This window comes from Nannospalax galili, unplaced genomic scaffold (assembly GCF_000622305.1).
Source record: "Nannospalax galili isolate Female #2095 unplaced genomic scaffold, S.galili_v1.0 scaffold768, whole genome shotgun sequence".
NCBI lineage: Eukaryota > Metazoa > Chordata > Mammalia > Rodentia > Spalacidae > Nannospalax > Nannospalax galili.
In genome coordinates this window covers 6,375,201-6,393,616 of record NW_008360317.1, presented here as the reverse complement: position 1 = coordinate 6,393,616, position 18,416 = coordinate 6,375,201, and the positions used below count along the sequence as shown (strand labels likewise).

The 18,416-nt window shown below is 40.6% G+C and overlaps 1 protein-coding gene across 1 annotated transcript in view; it reads left to right on the top strand.

Annotated features, from left to right (window-relative positions):
* Positions 1 to 18,416, top strand: part of Mtus2 (microtubule associated scaffold protein 2) — a 507,691-nt gene that overhangs the window by 323,812 nt on the left and 165,463 nt on the right. Inside the window, exon 5 of the mRNA XM_008825049.1 lies at positions 11,208 to 11,306. Within this exon, the coding sequence (XP_008823271.1) occupies positions 11,208 to 11,306 (99 nt within the window). The remainder of the gene's footprint in view (positions 1 to 11,207; positions 11,307 to 18,416) is intronic.

Genomic DNA, 18,416 nt, shown 5'->3' with positions numbered 1-18,416 from the left:
TGACATCAAGAAACAAAAACAAAAATAAATTGCAAGAGAATCCTGGGCACCCCTGGTACCAGTAGATTAGGCTTGATATTAAAGAAGAAAGTACCCTCAGGTATGTATGAATAAAACCTAAATAGAAAAGCAAATCGAAAGAGTCTATGTTTCTCACCAGCCATTGTAGCTGTGAATGTGAAGCCAAGTTCTCAGGAGCTCTTACTTTGTAGACAGTAGCTATGCTGGAAAAGAAACTCATGAGGGCAGCAGAAGGAACAGGGCATATAAATCACTGGGTTGTTGGTCTGAAAGCATATGACTTGCCTGAGCAGTGCCTGTGACTTTTTATGTATAGTGAAATTTAAAATGGTTAGGTCTAGTTAGAAAAGCAGGTGCCTGAGCACTGCTTACTTGGTGCCCAAGAGGGCCTAAGATCAAAATTTTGAGCCTCTTTGACTGAGAAAAAGTTTAGGAGAAAAAAAAGGCTTTTAAAATGTTTTTTGTTTGTCCATGGGGCAAGCCGCCTGAAATGCTTTAAATGCTCCAGCGAAGCCACCCAGCCAGTTTAGCCTACTTGGGTGTAAACAGCGAGAAAGGGTCCCCTAAAGGGTTCTTAGTCACATTCATAAGAGAATTTAAGAATGGGCCCAGCTGGAAACTTCTATCATTGTTTTAAAATGTTAAAGAAAAAATCCCCAGGGCAGGTGAGCTGGCAATCTTGGCAGCTGCTTGGTTGGGGTGAAGAGCAGGGAGGAAAGAAAGCCTTGGGGTCATGCAGGTTTAGAGCCTGCATGGGAGGTCAGACATGTGGTGGGATGGCAGGCACATGACAGGGAGTAGAAAGCTTTAGTATGGGAGGGGGAGAGAGAAGAAAGATACAGAGCATTTGTATGTGTAGGAAATCCATAAGTAGAGGAAAGAGGAAAGGTAGCCTAAAGGACGGAAGCAAAGGAGAGGAGACCTAAAATTGGATTGAACGGTATCAGAAATCATCCTGAGTAAAGTGAGGAAGAAAGGCAGTGGAAGAGGACAAAGACAGGGAAAACGATAGAAGACAGCAGACCTTCCAGGCCCACAGCAAAACGGGGTGGGGGGAGATGCAGGGCGAGGGAACTGAGGTAGTGAATGGATGAAGCAGCTCTGGTTTGGAGACCAGTGCTGTCTGGGAGTGACTGAATTCAATGGGAAAGGAGATCAAAAGATGTAGGCAAGGCAGAGTATGTTCCCCAGTGAGGAGAGACAGAAAGAAGTGAAAGCAAAGCAGAGAGCTGGGGAGAGGAGGAGAGAGAAAGAAGGGTGGGAGTGTACCTGAAAGACAAATTAGTGGTGTTGGAGAGGTCCCTTGAAGTAAGAACCGAGTTTTGGCACCATCTGATAGGTAAAGTAGGTGATGGATGAATCCAATTGATCGGGAGAAAGGATGAAGACACAGATAAAACTCTCAGCGGGATAGAGTTTTATTTTGCACAAACACATTCCCTTCAGGGAAGAGAAAATGTCAGCCCACAGATCATGAGCTGGGGCAGTTGTGAGCAGATGCTCCACTAGATAACTGTGCTACTGACGTCTTAAGATTGCTCTCTCCAGTTTAGCTTTGATTCTTTTTTCGACACAAATTTTAGAAATCATTCATAAAACCTCTACAAGGTGAGGTCTGTATTTTAAAGTGTAAAATCAGTCATAAAACAGTATTTAGACACTCACAAAAGTGACATTCAATGCCTGAGTTTGTTTCTTTCCCCTCCAGGGCTAAGGTGCTGTTCAGCTGTAATATTCAAATTACGAGGTGTTGTAAGCAATGGAAAAGAAGCATTCCTCTTTCTCTGCTATGCCTTCCTAATACTTTATTGAAGCCACAGCAAGAATAACATTCTAGATTATATGAGATGTGTTAGAAGACACACCCAAGGTGCCAGAGGAGGATTCATGCAACACTGTGGCCTGCCTTGATGCAAAGACACCTGAAGGCTAGTGTAAAACCAGACTTTGATTTTGTGGAGGCTCTTCAAACATAAACCACTTAAACCTCAAGTCTTATCTGAGACGTTGTGCATGTATTATATCTACATACCTGGTATCGTGCCCAGTCTGCATGTCAGCCCTGAGGCAGTATGGGAACCATCCAGTAGTAATTCATGCAAATGGTCCAGGAGCTGTGGCTTCTACTGTAATTTCTGACATTCCTATGTTGCAGAAATCCACCTACTGTGCTATAAATGCATTGTTATACAAATTGCTACCATGATGTTGTCCAATCTCTTTGTATGCTAAGTGTGGAACTTTTAATTACATGTCATTGTTTAAAAAACTTTTCATTTCTTTCCAGGCTTGTGTGTTCCACTAGCTTTGCATCACACTGGTTAAATCTCATGCTCTAACAATAGGTTTTGGACTATTTCAAGACAATAGTCTTCATGAGGTATAGAAAAAAATGCAAGTACAAGAAATAGACAAATAGCATTATTCATTTTAAGATAGCTGGAAAATATGAATAGTATATTTCCTGGGCAGAGCATTGTCTTCCCATCTTTTCTCTTTCATCAGCCATTCAACTGTCAGAGGTGTTGGGGCTCCACCCTTGGCATCGATAATGAGTCCTCCAGGCAACCTAAGCAATGCAAGTATAAGCCCTAGAGCTCCTGATCCTGCAGTGCTGCAGGAAACCTTTTTTCTTTCTGTGCCCACATCTGATCCTGTAACCCCTATGCTAGGGTCTTTTAGGTGCTCCCTACTGCCTTGGTACAGATCCAGATCCTGTAGTGTGACCACCCACCCCATCACCCTTCTTTCCTGCCATGCTGCCTTCTTAACACCTGCTGTTACTGTGGTAAGCCAAGCCATGGGGTGCCTCTGTGCCTTCTTCTCTCCCACCATGGTTCCTTTAATCTCTTATCCCTTTCTCCCAGGTCAACTGCTAGCCATGCACCTGATACCCATTCCTCCTTGCCACTGACCAACTGTGTAGCCACGATGGCCTAGGCGCTTGGCCTTATTTGTTTGTTTATTTATTTATTTATTATTTATTTATTTATTTTGAGACAGTCTTCCTGTAGCCCAGCTAGCCTGGAACTCACTATGTAGACCAGGCTGGCCTTGATCTCACAGAGATCTGCCTGCCTCTGTTTCCTGGGGACTAGGATTAAAGGCACTTGGCCATCTTGATGACCACCACTGCCATTACCAATGTGCCCTGATGCCAGACTTCCCAAGGGCTCATGACTCACTGTCTTCCTAAACACCAAGTATCACAGTAGAGCTCCACTTTTCCCATGCTTAGAGATGGGGAAGCTGGCTTGCCCAACATCAGAGGATCTGGGCAGCTGACCAACACTTGGAATGAGGTCTGTCCTTTCCCAAAACCTCTTCTCTTTCTAATATATCATATTCATTTACCTATTATAGGGAGATTATATAGAACACAAGATTCTGACTTAAAACTGCCAAATATGTCATTAATATTATCCTAAGATCAATTAGAATTTTCTAGGTTGTGTTAAATGTTTAGTGTAGAAGATACTGTTCCAGATGAGTATGATTAGAATTGTTCTTGGGGCTGGAGTGATGGCTCGGTGGTTCAGCGAGAGGACCCAGGCTTGATTCCCAGCACCAACATGCCAGCTATCAACCATCTGTAACTCCAGTTCCAGGGGATCCAGTGCCCTCTTCTGACCTCCATGGGCCTTGCACAACATGGGTGCACTTACATATATGCAGCCAATACGCTCATAAATGTTTAAAAAAAAAAAGATTTGTTCTTGTATCTTATTGAGAAGCATTATTTGTTCCATCATAATAGCTCAGGCATTGAACTGAGTATTAGAAGTCACTGGACACTAGACACAGGACCACGAAATATAGAATCCTTCGGCCTATGAGAAATTGTGACTATGGAAATGTCAACATATCAGGGTAAAAATGGAGAGTGAGAGAGAGTTGAATGTTTAGTAATTCCATATGTACACCTTTAAGTAACATGGCAACATCAGCATTAAACAGGCCAAACTGACATTGTAGCTCCTTGATCAGCAAAAGTAGTAATAATGAGCAACAGTTATAAGTGCTTACTGTATACCCATCAGCTCATTCCATCCTCACTTACACATTTGTGATGCCCAGCTTCTAGTCTGAGCCCTATTTTACAAATTAGAAAACTGCAGATTGGGCTATCTGGTTATTTGCCCAAAGTAACAAATCAGGAGATTGAAGACTTGAATCAAGCCTATGTATTTGTATATAAAGCTCACACTTGCAGGCAGAGCCCTGTCCTGGGTGAACTGATGGCCTCTGTCACACACAAGAAGTCACCAGTAGCAGGAGAGATGGCAGACAGTATTTCTGTGCCTGTGACATGGGGAAAATGGCATGCTCTAAAACCTCTTAATTTTCAATCACCTGCACCTCTTGACTTTTTAAAAAGTTGCTTGGAATATACATTTGGTGCCACATGACTATTCAAAAAGTGGAACAAATTTACTAATGAGCCTCAATAAATTGTTAGTGTCTACTATGTCGAATTTGCATGGCAGAGGAATCAGGGAATGAGCTTTGAAATTAGAACCAGGTTATGGTCATGGTTATCGCTAATAGCTCTGTGACCTTGATTCAATGGCCTGACTTCCCTGACCCTCATGCTCCTCATTAGAAAGAGGAGAATAAACCAGCCTCATTTAGTAATGATTGAATACACTAATTTAGTACCTAAAACCTACAGGTTGGGCCCGTATTTAAAAAAAAAAAAAAAAAAAAAAAAAAAAAGCCACAGACTGAGTGGTTTACAAACAGCAGACAATAAAATTCTTCACAGTTCCTTAGACTGTGAAGTTCAAGACCATGGTGTTAGAAGAGTCAGAGACTGGGTTTCAACACACAAGTTGGTGAGGAGAGGAGAGGGCTCTATAATAAACTATCACACAACTAAGTGAGGTAGAAATGTGTGTGTGTGTGTGTGTGTGTGTGTGAGAGAGAGAGAGAGAGAGAGAGAGAGAGAGAGAGAGAGAGAGAGTAAGTGTAATACGGCTGAGAAGATTACTCAGTTGCTTAAGTGCTTTCTTTATGAGGACCTGAGTTTGATCTCCAGAACCCATATTTTAAAAGCCAGGAGTGGTGATGCATGCTTGCACCCAGCTTTTGGGAGACAGAAACAGGTGGATCCCTGGAGCTCAGTGACCACCTAATTGGTTAGCCCCAGGTCCCAGTGAGAGACCCTGTCTCAAAAAACAAAGAGATGATGCCTGAGGAAATGCCACCCAAGGTTGTCCTCTGGCCTCCATCATGTGCATATATGTACCCTCACATAAGTGCATGTGTGTGCACACACATGAATGTGCGCATGCACATGCACACAAAAAATGTTGGTAATAATTAGTTAATATTGCAAAAAAAATACATTTGTGCATGTACTGCTTGACACCATGCTATGCATTGACAAGGCACCATCTCATGTTTTGTCACAACCATATTGGGCAGCTATTGCTATTGTCATTCATTTACTTACAAGTAAGGAAACCAAGGCTTAAGTAAACCAAAGCTTAAGACCTGAGATCACACTGCTAAGGTCACAGTAAGACCTAGCCTCTAGACCCTTCATATGCTAAACAACTTCCCCATTATGCCTTTTACCTACTTCTATCTCCAATTTGAAAATAGTATTTATAATCAGTACTTCTATTTATAATGACTATTATCTCAAGTGAAGGTTACCACTTAAATTCCCATCCTAGTAATTTATTTACATTTGAAAAAATGTCTTAGATGAACATTATTATGAAAGATGATCATTACATATCAAGTTTTTTTTTAAGTTTCAAAATTGTTTTGCAACCCTTAAAAGTTAATGCAAGAAAAAGGCAAATAAGAGAAACTTAGGGGCTAGAGAGGTGGTTTGGGGGTTATGAGCATTTGTTGTTCTTCCAGAGGACCCGGGTTTGTTTCCCAACATCCACATGGTGGCTATGTCATCCTCTTCCAGCCTTCACAGGCACTACGCACATATCAGTGTATATACAAGCCATCAAAACACTTGTATAAATAAAAATAAATAAATCATTGAGAGAGAGAGAGAGAGAGAGAGAGAGAGAGAGAGAAATCATGGCCAACCTTTCACAAAGGAAAATAAGTCATTAAATATACAAAAATGATACTTTAACATTCAGTAATCGGGAACTTACAGTTCAAATCACAGTGAGGTAACTCCCATCAGAAAGCAACCATTTAAATTCTGAACTTCTGGGAGCTAGAGAGGTGGCTCAGCAGCTAAGAGCACTGGATGCTCTTGCAGAGGACTAGGGTTGGTTTCCAGCATCCACATGGCAACTAACAACCATCTGTAACTCCAGTTCGAGGGAATTCACCCCCCCCTTTCTGGTCTCCATGGGAACTACGTGCATTTGGTGCACTTACATGCAGGTAAAACACTCATATGCGTAACATTTTTAAAAGAAATAAAATATTTTTAATAATATGAAAATATGACCTGTGAAGCAAAATGAGGAATTCTTAGAAGGTATTGATGAGAAATAGGAGAGTGGGAATAGATACTTTGGAAAGCAGTAAAGTATAAGGACATTGCTCACAGATATGGGAAATCCATACACGTCTACTAGAAATGTATGTGTCTATCCAAAGCAGCATTGCTCAGAATTACTAAAACCATTAGTAGAAGCAACTCAAACTTTCACCAATGATATAATAAGCACATACACTGTGATATAGACCTATAATGGGCCATTGCTTAGCGATGAGGGTGAACTAGGTCTACAAGATACAACATGGATGAAAATTACTCATATGATATTTTTTTAATGTCAGACTATACAGTATGATTGCCCCGGTATGACCTTTATAAACTTAAGGATATTGTGTGTGAGAGTAGCAAAACTATAAAGAAAAGTAATTGATAACTAAAATGATATTTGTCCTAATGGGGTAAGAGAGGGTGAGCACTGCACACCCTGGCTCCCTCTGTCTCCCAGTGGCCCACTCCTCCACCAGGGGAGCAATTCTGTGGGTGCTGGCTTTGTTGTTACTTGTTAAACTGTACAAATAAGTATCATGCTCCAAAATACAGTGTTTGAAACTGTGATGGCTAATCCTGGGTGTCAACTTGTCTGGATCTGGAATTAACTGAGAGAGAGATCTTCTTGATTGGGTCATCTGAAGCTGGAAGACACACCCTATTTAGGGTGTTACCTTCTGATGGCAGCTGTGTAAAAGGCCCTGGCAGAGGAGAGCACTTGCTTTTTGCCGTTTGCCTTCTCTCTCGCTGGTGAGTTCGTCTTGCTCCTGTAGACTGAAGACTAGCACTTGTCTGGATCTGGAATTAACTGAGAGAGAGATCTTCTTGATTGGGTCATCTGAAGCTGGAAGACACACCCTATTTAGGGTGTTACCTTCTGATGGCAGCTGTGTAAAAGGCCCTGGCAGAGGAGAGCACTTGCTTTTTGCCGTTTGCCTTCTCTCTCGCTGGTGAGTTCGTCTTGCTCCTGTAGACTGAAGACTAGCCTAGCCAATCTTTTGGGTCAGACCATCTCTCTCCCTGGTGAGTTCGTCTTGCTGCTGTAGACTGAAGACTAGCTGATATTTTGGAATTCATCAGACCTTCAATGCCAGATTGGAACTATTAAGACATCCAGCCTCGTGGACTGAGTGACTACAGATTCTCAGCCTCTCCAGTGTGGTGCAGTCATTGTTGGACTACTCAGACTCTATTTTGTGATCTAAGCTGATAAATCTCTAAACATATATATTCATTCTACTGGTTCTGTTTCTTTAGAGAACTCTAATACAGAAACTATTGTTTTTTACTAAGAAAATCAATATAAATCCATGTGATAGATCTTCTATAGTGCCTTCCACTGGACTCATTGTGGTTATGATGTTGCAAATGAAGAAAAAGGTATTTTCATTTTTCTCCAGTGCATTCTCTTATAGGAAATGTGGGAGTCTGTTTAAATATGGTGTCTGGATGATTGAATCTTGATCTGTAATCTCAGCCAGATAACTTAGTTGTTTTTTTTTAAGGCAGCAATAGGCAAAAACAATTTGACTTTCAGTTCACTTTCTATTTTTTGTCATTATTTCCATTCATTAACAACTTCATAGTTTCCCATTTATTAGAAAGGTACAATATAATACAGCAACTATTTCATAAAACATAGTCTTATTTTGCCTTATACAGGATTTTCAGGGAGGAGGCTCAGGTACATTAAGGGGAAACTGAATAAGGATATTTGCTTTGGTCCAGGGACCTTGAACATCATCCGGGGTTACAGGCAATGTAGGCTGGCCTCAGAAGCAAACCCTCCAGTTCCATCCTGCACCCTACATGCTCTTTCTATTCTGCATTCTATGCAGTCCCCGTGAATCTTACCTTGAAACAATCCCCCAGTTTGTCTCTTATGAGAATCCGTATTTCCTGATCACATCACCTCACACCTATAAGACACCACACACTTCGCTTTGCCCCACTCTTGCATTTCATACCGTGGCTTCCCTCCCTCTTGTGGGATTCTTGTCTGGGAGTGAGACTGCAGGCAGTGTGGGTCACCACATTACCTGCCTGTCCTGGGCAGGTGGAGGCGGCACTAGATGGGGGATAAAGTCTGCCACTCTATTCCTTTATCTGTTTTTGTTTCTTTGTTTGTTTTTTATCCTTTACTTATACTGAGTTTTACTTGCTAGCATTTCCAGCCTATGGCATCTAAATTGAAAGACTTACAAAATTTTCCTTATGTTTTCTGATATGCTTATTTCTTTTTTGTTAGAAAGTATTTTACATTCTTCTAACCATTGTCTTAAATCTCAAATCATGCCAGACATGGTGGTACATGTCTTTAATCCCAGCACTCGGGAGACAGAAGCAGGTGGATTTCTGTGAGTTCAAGGCCAACCTAGGCTACATAATGAGTTCTGGACCAGACAGTACTAGACCCTGTCTCAAAAACAAATCTTAAGTCCTATTTTTTTATTTAGATATGTTAGTGAGGATCCTGAATTAGTCATTGGTACTTGTCAGTTTTTGAAATGATGGTCCTGTCTTTAGGGCTAGGGATTCCTTTAATTGAACAGCCTCAGGACTGAGCTATGTTGTCCCAGCTCCCCTGCAAGTGGTCTTTGCTTAAAGCATTCATAACAAACAGGATCTAAGTCTCTATCATAGTGGCCAGTTCAGGAATTAAGTCCTAAATGCAGCTCCCACCAGCTGCTGTCAAAGCCAGGCTGGCAGAGACCCCTGTCCTGGGAGATGTGGGACTTGACCCTGCTCTTCTCCTCCTGGAGAAACTGTTTAGAGACTTCCAGGTGTGGTCTTTTTCCACAGGCCTTTGGGCTGCTTCTTGCTTTTCTATTAAGACTGTTTAGTTAGTAGAACTTTGGAACCCCCAACTATTCTCTGTGGCAGCATTCCAAATCAAACACACTTCTGAGACAAGTCTGAGAGCCAGACATTTTGTCCCCTCCCACGTTCTTCCTCACACATTCAAAATTCCAGTATTCAATTGAATGAATGTGGTCAGTTCACAGATGATAATCTGTAAAGCGTGATGTAAATATCAGGGTAAAGATTGCTCCCTGGAATAAATGAAGAGTTCTTACACACCAATGAGAAAAATGGGCAAAATAGCTGCCCATTTAAGTGTCTGTAATTAAGTAATTGTCAAAGACATGAGTGACTGATCTGCAAAGACTCTTGATGTCTGTAAGAAATTGCATGCCTGTTTTTCAGTGCCAGCAGGACAGGGGTATGGAGAAGGTCACTCTTACATACTATCTGTTGGGAGCATGAATGAGAGGGTGGATGGTAGGTAACTGGATTCTAGCAACATTGCAAACCTGTAAGTAGACTTTAATACAACAAAAGTTAATTTTTCCTGTAAAAGGTAGATACCTGTGTATAAAGGTTAAAGTAGAAAACTCTTTATTGTACCACATTTTTCAATCTTACTAACTGCAACTTGCAAACATTCTAACTGTTCTTCCATGGAGGACAGCAGAGTGACTTGTGATGCATTCGTTCCTTAACACAATGTCATATTTTTAAAAGACCTGTAAAGTAAGATCCCTGCCACCTACCAAATGTAAGCAGTTTAAAAGATTATAGTGGGGCTGGAGAGTTGGTTCAGTGGTTAAGAGCACTGACTGCTCTTGCAGGGGACTCGGGTTCAATTCCCAGCACCCACATGGCGGCTACGAAACATCCTTAACTCCAGTTCCAGGGGAATCCGAAGCCCTCTTCTGACCTCTGCAGCATTACATGACATGGGTGCACTCACATACATGTAGGCAATACACTTGTACACATAAAATAAAAATAATAAATAAAATATTTTAAAAAATAAAAATAAAAGATTATAGCATTTAGCCAGTAACTGTACTGGTATATCTGTATGTATTCACAAATACACAGCAGATCTGGGAGGATAAACATGAAATTGGCAGCAGCAGTTACTCTGGAGAGTAGGGTTTGGTTGCAGAGTGTGGGGAACATTCATGTAGTCTGGATTCTGTGAGGTTTCTCTAGTGCATCCACTCTTCTTTGACTTCCCAACAAAGGCAATGTGAAGGTGTGTGTGTGTGTGTGTGTGTGTGTGTGTGTGTGTGTGTGTGTGTGTCCAGCATGCAAGAGAGAAGCCATTCTGGCCCCCAGTCATCTTCTTAGGATATCCACATATACCTTAGACCACACCCTTGCCTAGTTACCCCTTCTGCTGAGCCAGGTGGGAGAGTTCCAGGAAGGTTCAGCTGGAACCCAGGGAACCCAGGAAGCCCAGAGATCTCCAGGAATAAGTTAGAGCCACACCCGGTGCCCTTGGCTCAGATCTGGATGATACTGAAGTTATAGCACTTGTTTTCAGCTATACCTTCCTTCCCTCCCCTCAGCAGAGAAAGGCAAGCAGACCAAGCTGGTGACTTAAGGATAGTAAAAATTTTAATTCCTAGATGTTCTGTGAGGGTCACTAGGTACAAGGCATCCAGCGGACGGGGTGTTTTTCATCAAACCTGAGGCAACGGTGTGTCCCTTCCACTGGACACTTAACTAAGTTCTGTTTGCTATAAACAAGGAGGTCACTTTCCCAGCAGAGATGGGGGATGGGGGCTAGCCACAGCAAGTCACCCAAATATTTTGTTGTTGTTGTATTTGCCTTTTATTAAGCTGCTTTTTCCACAATTTATCTTGTGATTCTGATTGTAACTAGTTTTTCCTATTTCTCTTTTGAAACTTTATATAGGAACAAAGAAAGAAGCACAAAAAGATCAAGATGCAAATAAGCCTCCTGTCTCCTCTCCTAAGAGAACAGCATCTTCTACCACCAAACTTCATTCACCAGGTATTTAACGTGATCTGTGCTGTTTGGGGAGACTTGAACTTGGAGCTGACTTCATTCAAGTGGCGCTATAACCAGCCCAGGTGGTGTCGTGATTGTTCCTGGGGCTAACACACAGGCTGGGTGTTCTAGTTTCTTTTCAGTTGCTGTGACAAAACACTCTGACCAATACCAATTTGGGGAGGAAAGGGTTTATTTGGCTTACATTTCCTGGGTTAGAATTCATCACTAAGGGAACCCAAGGAAGAACTCAGGCCAGGAACCTGGAGGCAGGAGCTGAAGTACAGGCCATGGAGGAATGCTGCTTACTGGCTAGCTCCCCTGGCCCATGCTGAACCTGCTTTCTCATATAATACAGGACCACCTACCTAGGGGTGGCACCTCCCACAGTGGGCTGGCCCCTCCCACATCACTCAGCAATCAAGAAAATGCCCCACCGACATGGCCACAGGCCAGTCTAATGGAGGCAATTCCCCAACTGAGGCTCCCTCTACCCAAGTCTGTCAAGTTAACACTAAAGCTATCCAGTACAGTGGGCTTTTCTCATTCTATATGAAATGAACCAGATGTTGGCATGATTTTTATGTATAAAATCAAGATGTTATTTCATGTTTAGATAGGAGAATTTCTTTGTGGGAGAAGATATGCTCTTAGAAGAGCATGTAAAAAAGAATTCAGTTGAAAAAAAATCATACTTTGAAAAGTCTAAACTTAAGAAATAATATTTTATAGAAGGGATAAAAATAGAAACAAGGGATATCAAATGAATTATTTTGTCAATGAGAAAACCATTTTATATTATGATATGAATAACTGATCACTTGAAAGTTGAAAATGATGATAAATCTTTGTATTCCTAGTACTCTTTCTTTGCAGAGTAGTATGAAATATAATCTTAAAATTCATACACAGAGATTGTGAATTGCCAAAGACTAAGTGGCACATCTAGGATGCAACCTCCACACCTAAGGCTCACAGAACATAGAACAAGGGATGAAGAGAACACTAATGCATCTTTCAACTCTCATCAATTAAGCTCCCTCGAGTAACAGAGGGCCAAGAATGCAAAAGATCACAAATGGTCGAAATGCAGAGAATAAGAGTCTGCAGAGTGTATTTGGACAGGATTCCTATATTAGAATCCACCCACCCAGGGCTCAAGGACCATTTGGGAAAAGGGCAGAAAGATTGTAAGAGCCAGGGAGGAGGAGCATGATCTTACAGAAATAGTCCTACAGGTATTTCTCATACAAACCTACAGCAGCGGTGTCAGCATGCACAAGACCCACGCAAACTGAAGCAGACAAAACCCCAGCACAGAACTGTGGAAATGAACAGCAGGTCCCAATCTTAGTCAAAGAATTATTGGCAGCCGATAACTGCTTGGTGAGAAAGAGCTGATCTTCTTATAGGGAGAGACTCTAGATAAGCTGACTAAATCCCAGTGAATGAACTTGCACTGAGGGACATCTGGGGACACTATCTTTACATAAGAGGCCTTAACACAAATGACAGAATGTATGAACTCCAGTGGGGAGGCTATAGAAGGGTGCCAAAGGGGAATGGGTATTAAGATGACTTTCTGTATGAAATACACAAAAATTCAATAATTTTAAAAATATTTTCTTTAAGCACAAAAACAGTGGCTATAATGTCAGCTAATGTTTGAGTTCAAATTACATGCCAGGTACTGTCCAAGACTCTTCAAATGAATGACCTTATTTGACCTCTCACTAACGCCATGAAGTGGGTGCTGTCATTATCCCATACATGTGAAGAAACTGATGCTTGGAGATTTTAATTAATTTTCCCATAGGTAGTAAGATCATAAAGAATAGAGCCTTGGCGTGATTGACTCCAGGTAGTCTGAATCCCAAACTTGCATCCTCAGTAATTGCAATATTAATTAGAAAGCTTGGAAAATAAAGGACTTGCCGTAATTTCTGTTTAGTTGAGTCATCGCACATGCCTGTAATCCCAGCACTCTGGAGGTGGAGGGAGGAGGATTGTAAATTCAAGGCCAGCTTTGGCTGCATAGCAGTACCCTGAATTTAAAAAAAAAAAAAAGGGGGTCTGGTTGATTAAAAATTTCTAAGAAATAGACCTAAGCTCTATATGTGAGGGACAGAGGATAGAACTGGTATCTGAATAGGGTTAGAGAGCAGATCTGAGAACCCCACATAGTTCTGGAATCTCTGCAGGGCAATACCTTTCCTGGATGAACTAAGATACAGGCTCTGCTTGCAGGATGAGCCTGACCTGTTCCAGGTCTGATTCAGAAGTGAGGATGGGGTCGAGCCCTAACATGACCTCTAGCAGCAGCCTACCCAGAGCTATTTAAGATTCAAGTATCCAAAATCAAGCCAGACAAAATCCAGCATGAAGAGGGGAGGTGGTCTCATAGTCCCACACCTAGCCAAGGAGGTATGGGCAGTTGATGATTGCTGGGAGGGAGAGTCAGTTTTCTTCAGGGATTCAAGACATGGAAGACTATGCATGGTCCATAGATGATCCTAGCCCATGTACATACAGGTAGCACTAAGTGGACTCAGTGGGTTTACAAAACAGAACACATGGAGGAAAAAGTGGTAGGAGGGGTTAGGAGAGGGATTGTGCAGGAAGGAATAGGGGATAGATTTGATCCAAACATATTATATTCATGTATAGAATTTTCAATGAAAAAGGAGAGAAAAGAAGAATTGTTCCAAAATATTTTCTTAAAAAAGATTTAAGTGGGGCTGGAGAGATGGTGGTTAAGAGCACTGGCTCCTCTTACCAAGGATCCAGGTTCCATTCCCAGCACCTACGTGATGGCTAACAACCATCCATAACTTCAATTCCAGGTGAGCTAACATCCTCTTCGGACCTCTGCAGGCATTGCATGACATGGGTGCACTCACATACATGCAGGCAGTATGCTTGTACACATAAAATAAAAATAAGTAAAAAAAATTTTTTATAAAAACTTTATTGAGAATTTCACACATGCATACAAGGTGTTTTGATCAAATCAATGCCCACTCCCTCTCCTCCAACATTTGCCCCTTTGAAGAGGTAACCCTAAAATCTTTTTTTTTTATTTTTACAAAAACTTTATTGAGAATTTCATACACGTATATAAGTGTTTTGATCAAATCCATGGCCACTCCCTCCCCTCCCACATTTCCCCCTCTGAAGAGGTAACCCTAAAACACTTTAAGGATTAGATACAAGCTCCCAAATACTTTTGACATTTTTGGCCTTTGGAACAGAGTATGTTGCTAACAGGCCCAAGGACATTTTGATTTTAGCCAAGAAACTGGCTACATTTCTTTGGGATCTTTTTACCCTAATTCCCTAACCAATTCCTACCTCCTATTCTTATCACACCATCCTCTGAAGGGGTTACCCAAATTGCCAATAGGGAATAGCAACACAGACCACTCTGGCTTCTTCCATGCTGAACAGGGATGCAGGGTGAGGCAACTGGAGTATCCCTTCAAGATAAATGAGGGGTTACTGAGGTGTATGTATGACCTGAGGGTATGCACACTGGAAAGCCTTTACCCAGCATGGGTCAAACCTTCTCTTCCTAGCCTTCCCCAGATTGTATACTTAGCCCTCCCCAAATCCAGGAGGCCATGTGTGATTAGGGTCAAATTACATACAATTGGCTGGGAAGAGTGACTGTATACTCCGGTGAGGGTCCAATGACCATGCTTTGCCCTCCTTTAATGAATGAGCACAACTGTCAACAAGCCCAATTGTGACGATGTTTAGTGATCAGGCTCAGCTGAAGTCGTGATGATGTTAGTTATTTCATGTAGAAGGGACTGCTGTATAGCATCATCTTATTAAAAGGACCTGGAATTTAAAAGGATTTGGTGCTAGTAGCCACATATGAGGGAGAACATATGGGATTTATTTTTCTGAGTCTGTGTTACTTCACTTAGTATAAGTTTCTAGATCCATCCATTTACCTTCAAATTTCATTATTTCATCTTTCTTTACTGCTGAATAGAACTCCATTGTGTAAATATACCACATTTTTGTTAACCACTCATCAGTTGAGGGAAACTTAGGTTGCTTCCTTCTCTTAGCTACTGTGAAAATTTTTTAGAGACAGGGTCTTCCTGTAGCCCCAGCTGGTCTGGAGCTCACTATGTAGACCAGGTTGGCCCTGAACTCACAGAGATCCACCTGCCTCTGCCTCCCAAGTGCTGGCATTCAAGGTGTGCAGCACCACACCTGGCTTAAAAAATAATAATAAATAAGATGTTTTAAAAAATACCAAACAACAACTTTAAGGTCATATAGTTGATACAGGTTAAACTGCCTATATGTAAAGTGTACCATTTTGCAAGTTTTGACATGTGTACTCACCAAGTAAACCATCATCTTTCAATCAACAGAGCACACATGGAGCTGGAGAGATGGCTCAGTAGATAAGAGCACTCGCTGCTCTTGCAGAAAGTACCTGGGTTTGAATCCCAGAACCCATATGACAGCTAATACCCATCCATAACTCCATGCATGCACAGTGTATGTACATATATGCAGGAAAAACACTCATAAAATAAAACAATTTTTAAAAAGAGCACACGTGTCCATCCTTTTCTAAAATGTCATGGTATGTCCCATTAATAAACCCACCTGCTCAGCCCTTCACACCCCCAACCCAATCTTAACCATCTTTGATCTATTCTATCACTACTATTTATAGTTTCTAAAGTTTTATATAAATGGAATCATACAATTTGTTGCGATTTTTACTGTCTTCATTCATTCACCATAATTGAGATCCATCCATATATTAACAGTCCTTTTAATCAGTATATTCTACAATTTGTACTTGTTGATGGCCATTTACTCACTGTCAGTAAAGTTGCGATCGTGTTTATGCAGTTGTGGAATGGATATCTGCTTTCAGTTCTCATGGATGAATATCTGAGTAGCTGAATGTCTGGGTCATATAGTAGCTATACGTTTAACTTCTTTAAAATGTGCCAAATTGTTTCCTAAAGTAATTTTCCATTTTACATTCCCTGGAATAGTGCATGAGGGTTCCAGTTCCTCCACATCCTTGCCGGTGCTTGGTGTGGCTAGTTTCTAGAGCTGTAGGCACTCTTATAGGTATGTCATGGTATCTCACTGGGGTTTTAATTTACATTTCCAGAGTATGTGGTGTTATTACATTGAGCTGTGATTTGTTTTACATTTTCCTAAAAATGTTCTATGGAGAGTAGATGTTCCTCCTGAAGTTCACTTTTTTTTCTTTTATAGGCCTTGTTTTTAATGTAATCAAAAGAACATTTGCATAACCCAAAGTACCAAAGTCTCCTTGTATAGGTTTTACTTTTAAATTTAGGATTCATTTGAATCAGTTTGGGAGTACACAGTGAGGAATGGTTGGAATTTTTCTCTTTGCATTCTTCGCATAAGGATAGGCAACTAATTTCTTACTGATTCATTGATACCATGTCTTTTTATTCCCACTTACATTGAACTTAGTTTGTCAGTATCCTTGGTTTGAGATCTTTCTTGGCTCCTAGTGTGTTTTTCAGGACAGTAATTTCCCTCTTTTTACTGCAATCACTACAATCTACACAATTTGATATACTGGGTTTTTTGTGGTTTTTTTTCATCTCATAGTTTTATGTTGAACATGTTATTAATTTTAAACATTCTTAATGCTTCAACTAAAATTATGTGTCATATATATGAAAATATTATAATCAGCCATTCAGAGTCTGATGACTTCTGAGTATTTATCAACCATTTCTCAAGGTTCCATATTTTCAATCTTCTTAACCAAGAATTTGACAAGTGGGCCTTTGGGTTTATTTGAGATCCATACTTAAGTTCTTTGAAAAAATGACAGCCAGTGTTTTTCTGAGTCAAGAGTTTAAAACGCTGTGCTTTCTCACAGCAAAGAGCTTGATGACTCAAAATATCATTTGCTGTTGATAGTACTTGCAAGCAGTCAGGTTGATAAGATTTTCATTGTGTTTCTGTTGAGTTACAAGTCCATTGCTGCATCTTTAAATCAGAAGTCACTTCCACTTATGCAAAGTTAACCCATGTTCAAACATATGTTCATTTATTACATTACTCATACATTTTTTGCTGTGATAATTTTTTTACATTATTTATTTAATAACCACATGACTAGAAGAAGCATTTCATTACAGCTTTAACGTATTCAATAACAATTTCCAGAGCAAAGATACATCTCTTTCAAAAGTGGCTGTAAGTTTTTAGGTTCACAGTTGAATTAATACAGTTATACAATATTGAACTCAGTATAAACCCTATAAGACATAAAATTGAATGAGGTTTTAACCTTCAAAAAAGATCTCCATTTCATTTTAACATATACTGTCTCCTAAAGAAAGACTCATTTTTAAGGCTACTAACGCTTAGATGTTTGCACACGTGTCTCTAATTTCTATGTATCTGATTATTACTAGTCAGAGTTGGTTACACTCATATCCTTGGCATGTGAATATGGATATAAAGTCATTAGGTAGATTTCAATGGTAATGTTTTTCACCTCCACTAATTAACATGAAGCAAATTTTTTTATGCTTCTTCCTCAAATATAACTCATTTTTTTTAATTTGTTGATTTTTTTGTGTGTGTATATCAAACAAAACATCTGAAACAATCTTATTCATCTTCCCAAATGGCACCCTCCCATAGCCCCCCCCACTGGAGCCCATATACTCTGTCATCCCTGTTACTGTCCACTGTGTTGTTGACACCCCCCCAGTCATTCCCCAGTGCTTGTCCATCTGCTGAATCTAGTCAGCCTGTCTAGAGTTCCTTGTTTTAGGAAGGTCAGCTGTTCCTCATCTAGTAGCAATCAGTTACCAATATTCCTTTAGATAAGATTGGGGTCTGATGTTCATTTTCCCATTTCTCTGCTGGGTTACTGTGTGGGAGTCTCTTGTGTCATCATAGCTTATAATTCAAAGGAAGGTATCCCCTGTCTGAATTGTTTCTTGCTAAGTAGCCTTTAGCTATACACATTGACTCTTAAGGAATTATACTGATCATTTTAATCTTTGGTTACACTTTCCTTCTGGGTGTTTAAGACCATACAGTTGGCCCAGATTAACCAATAGAATTTTA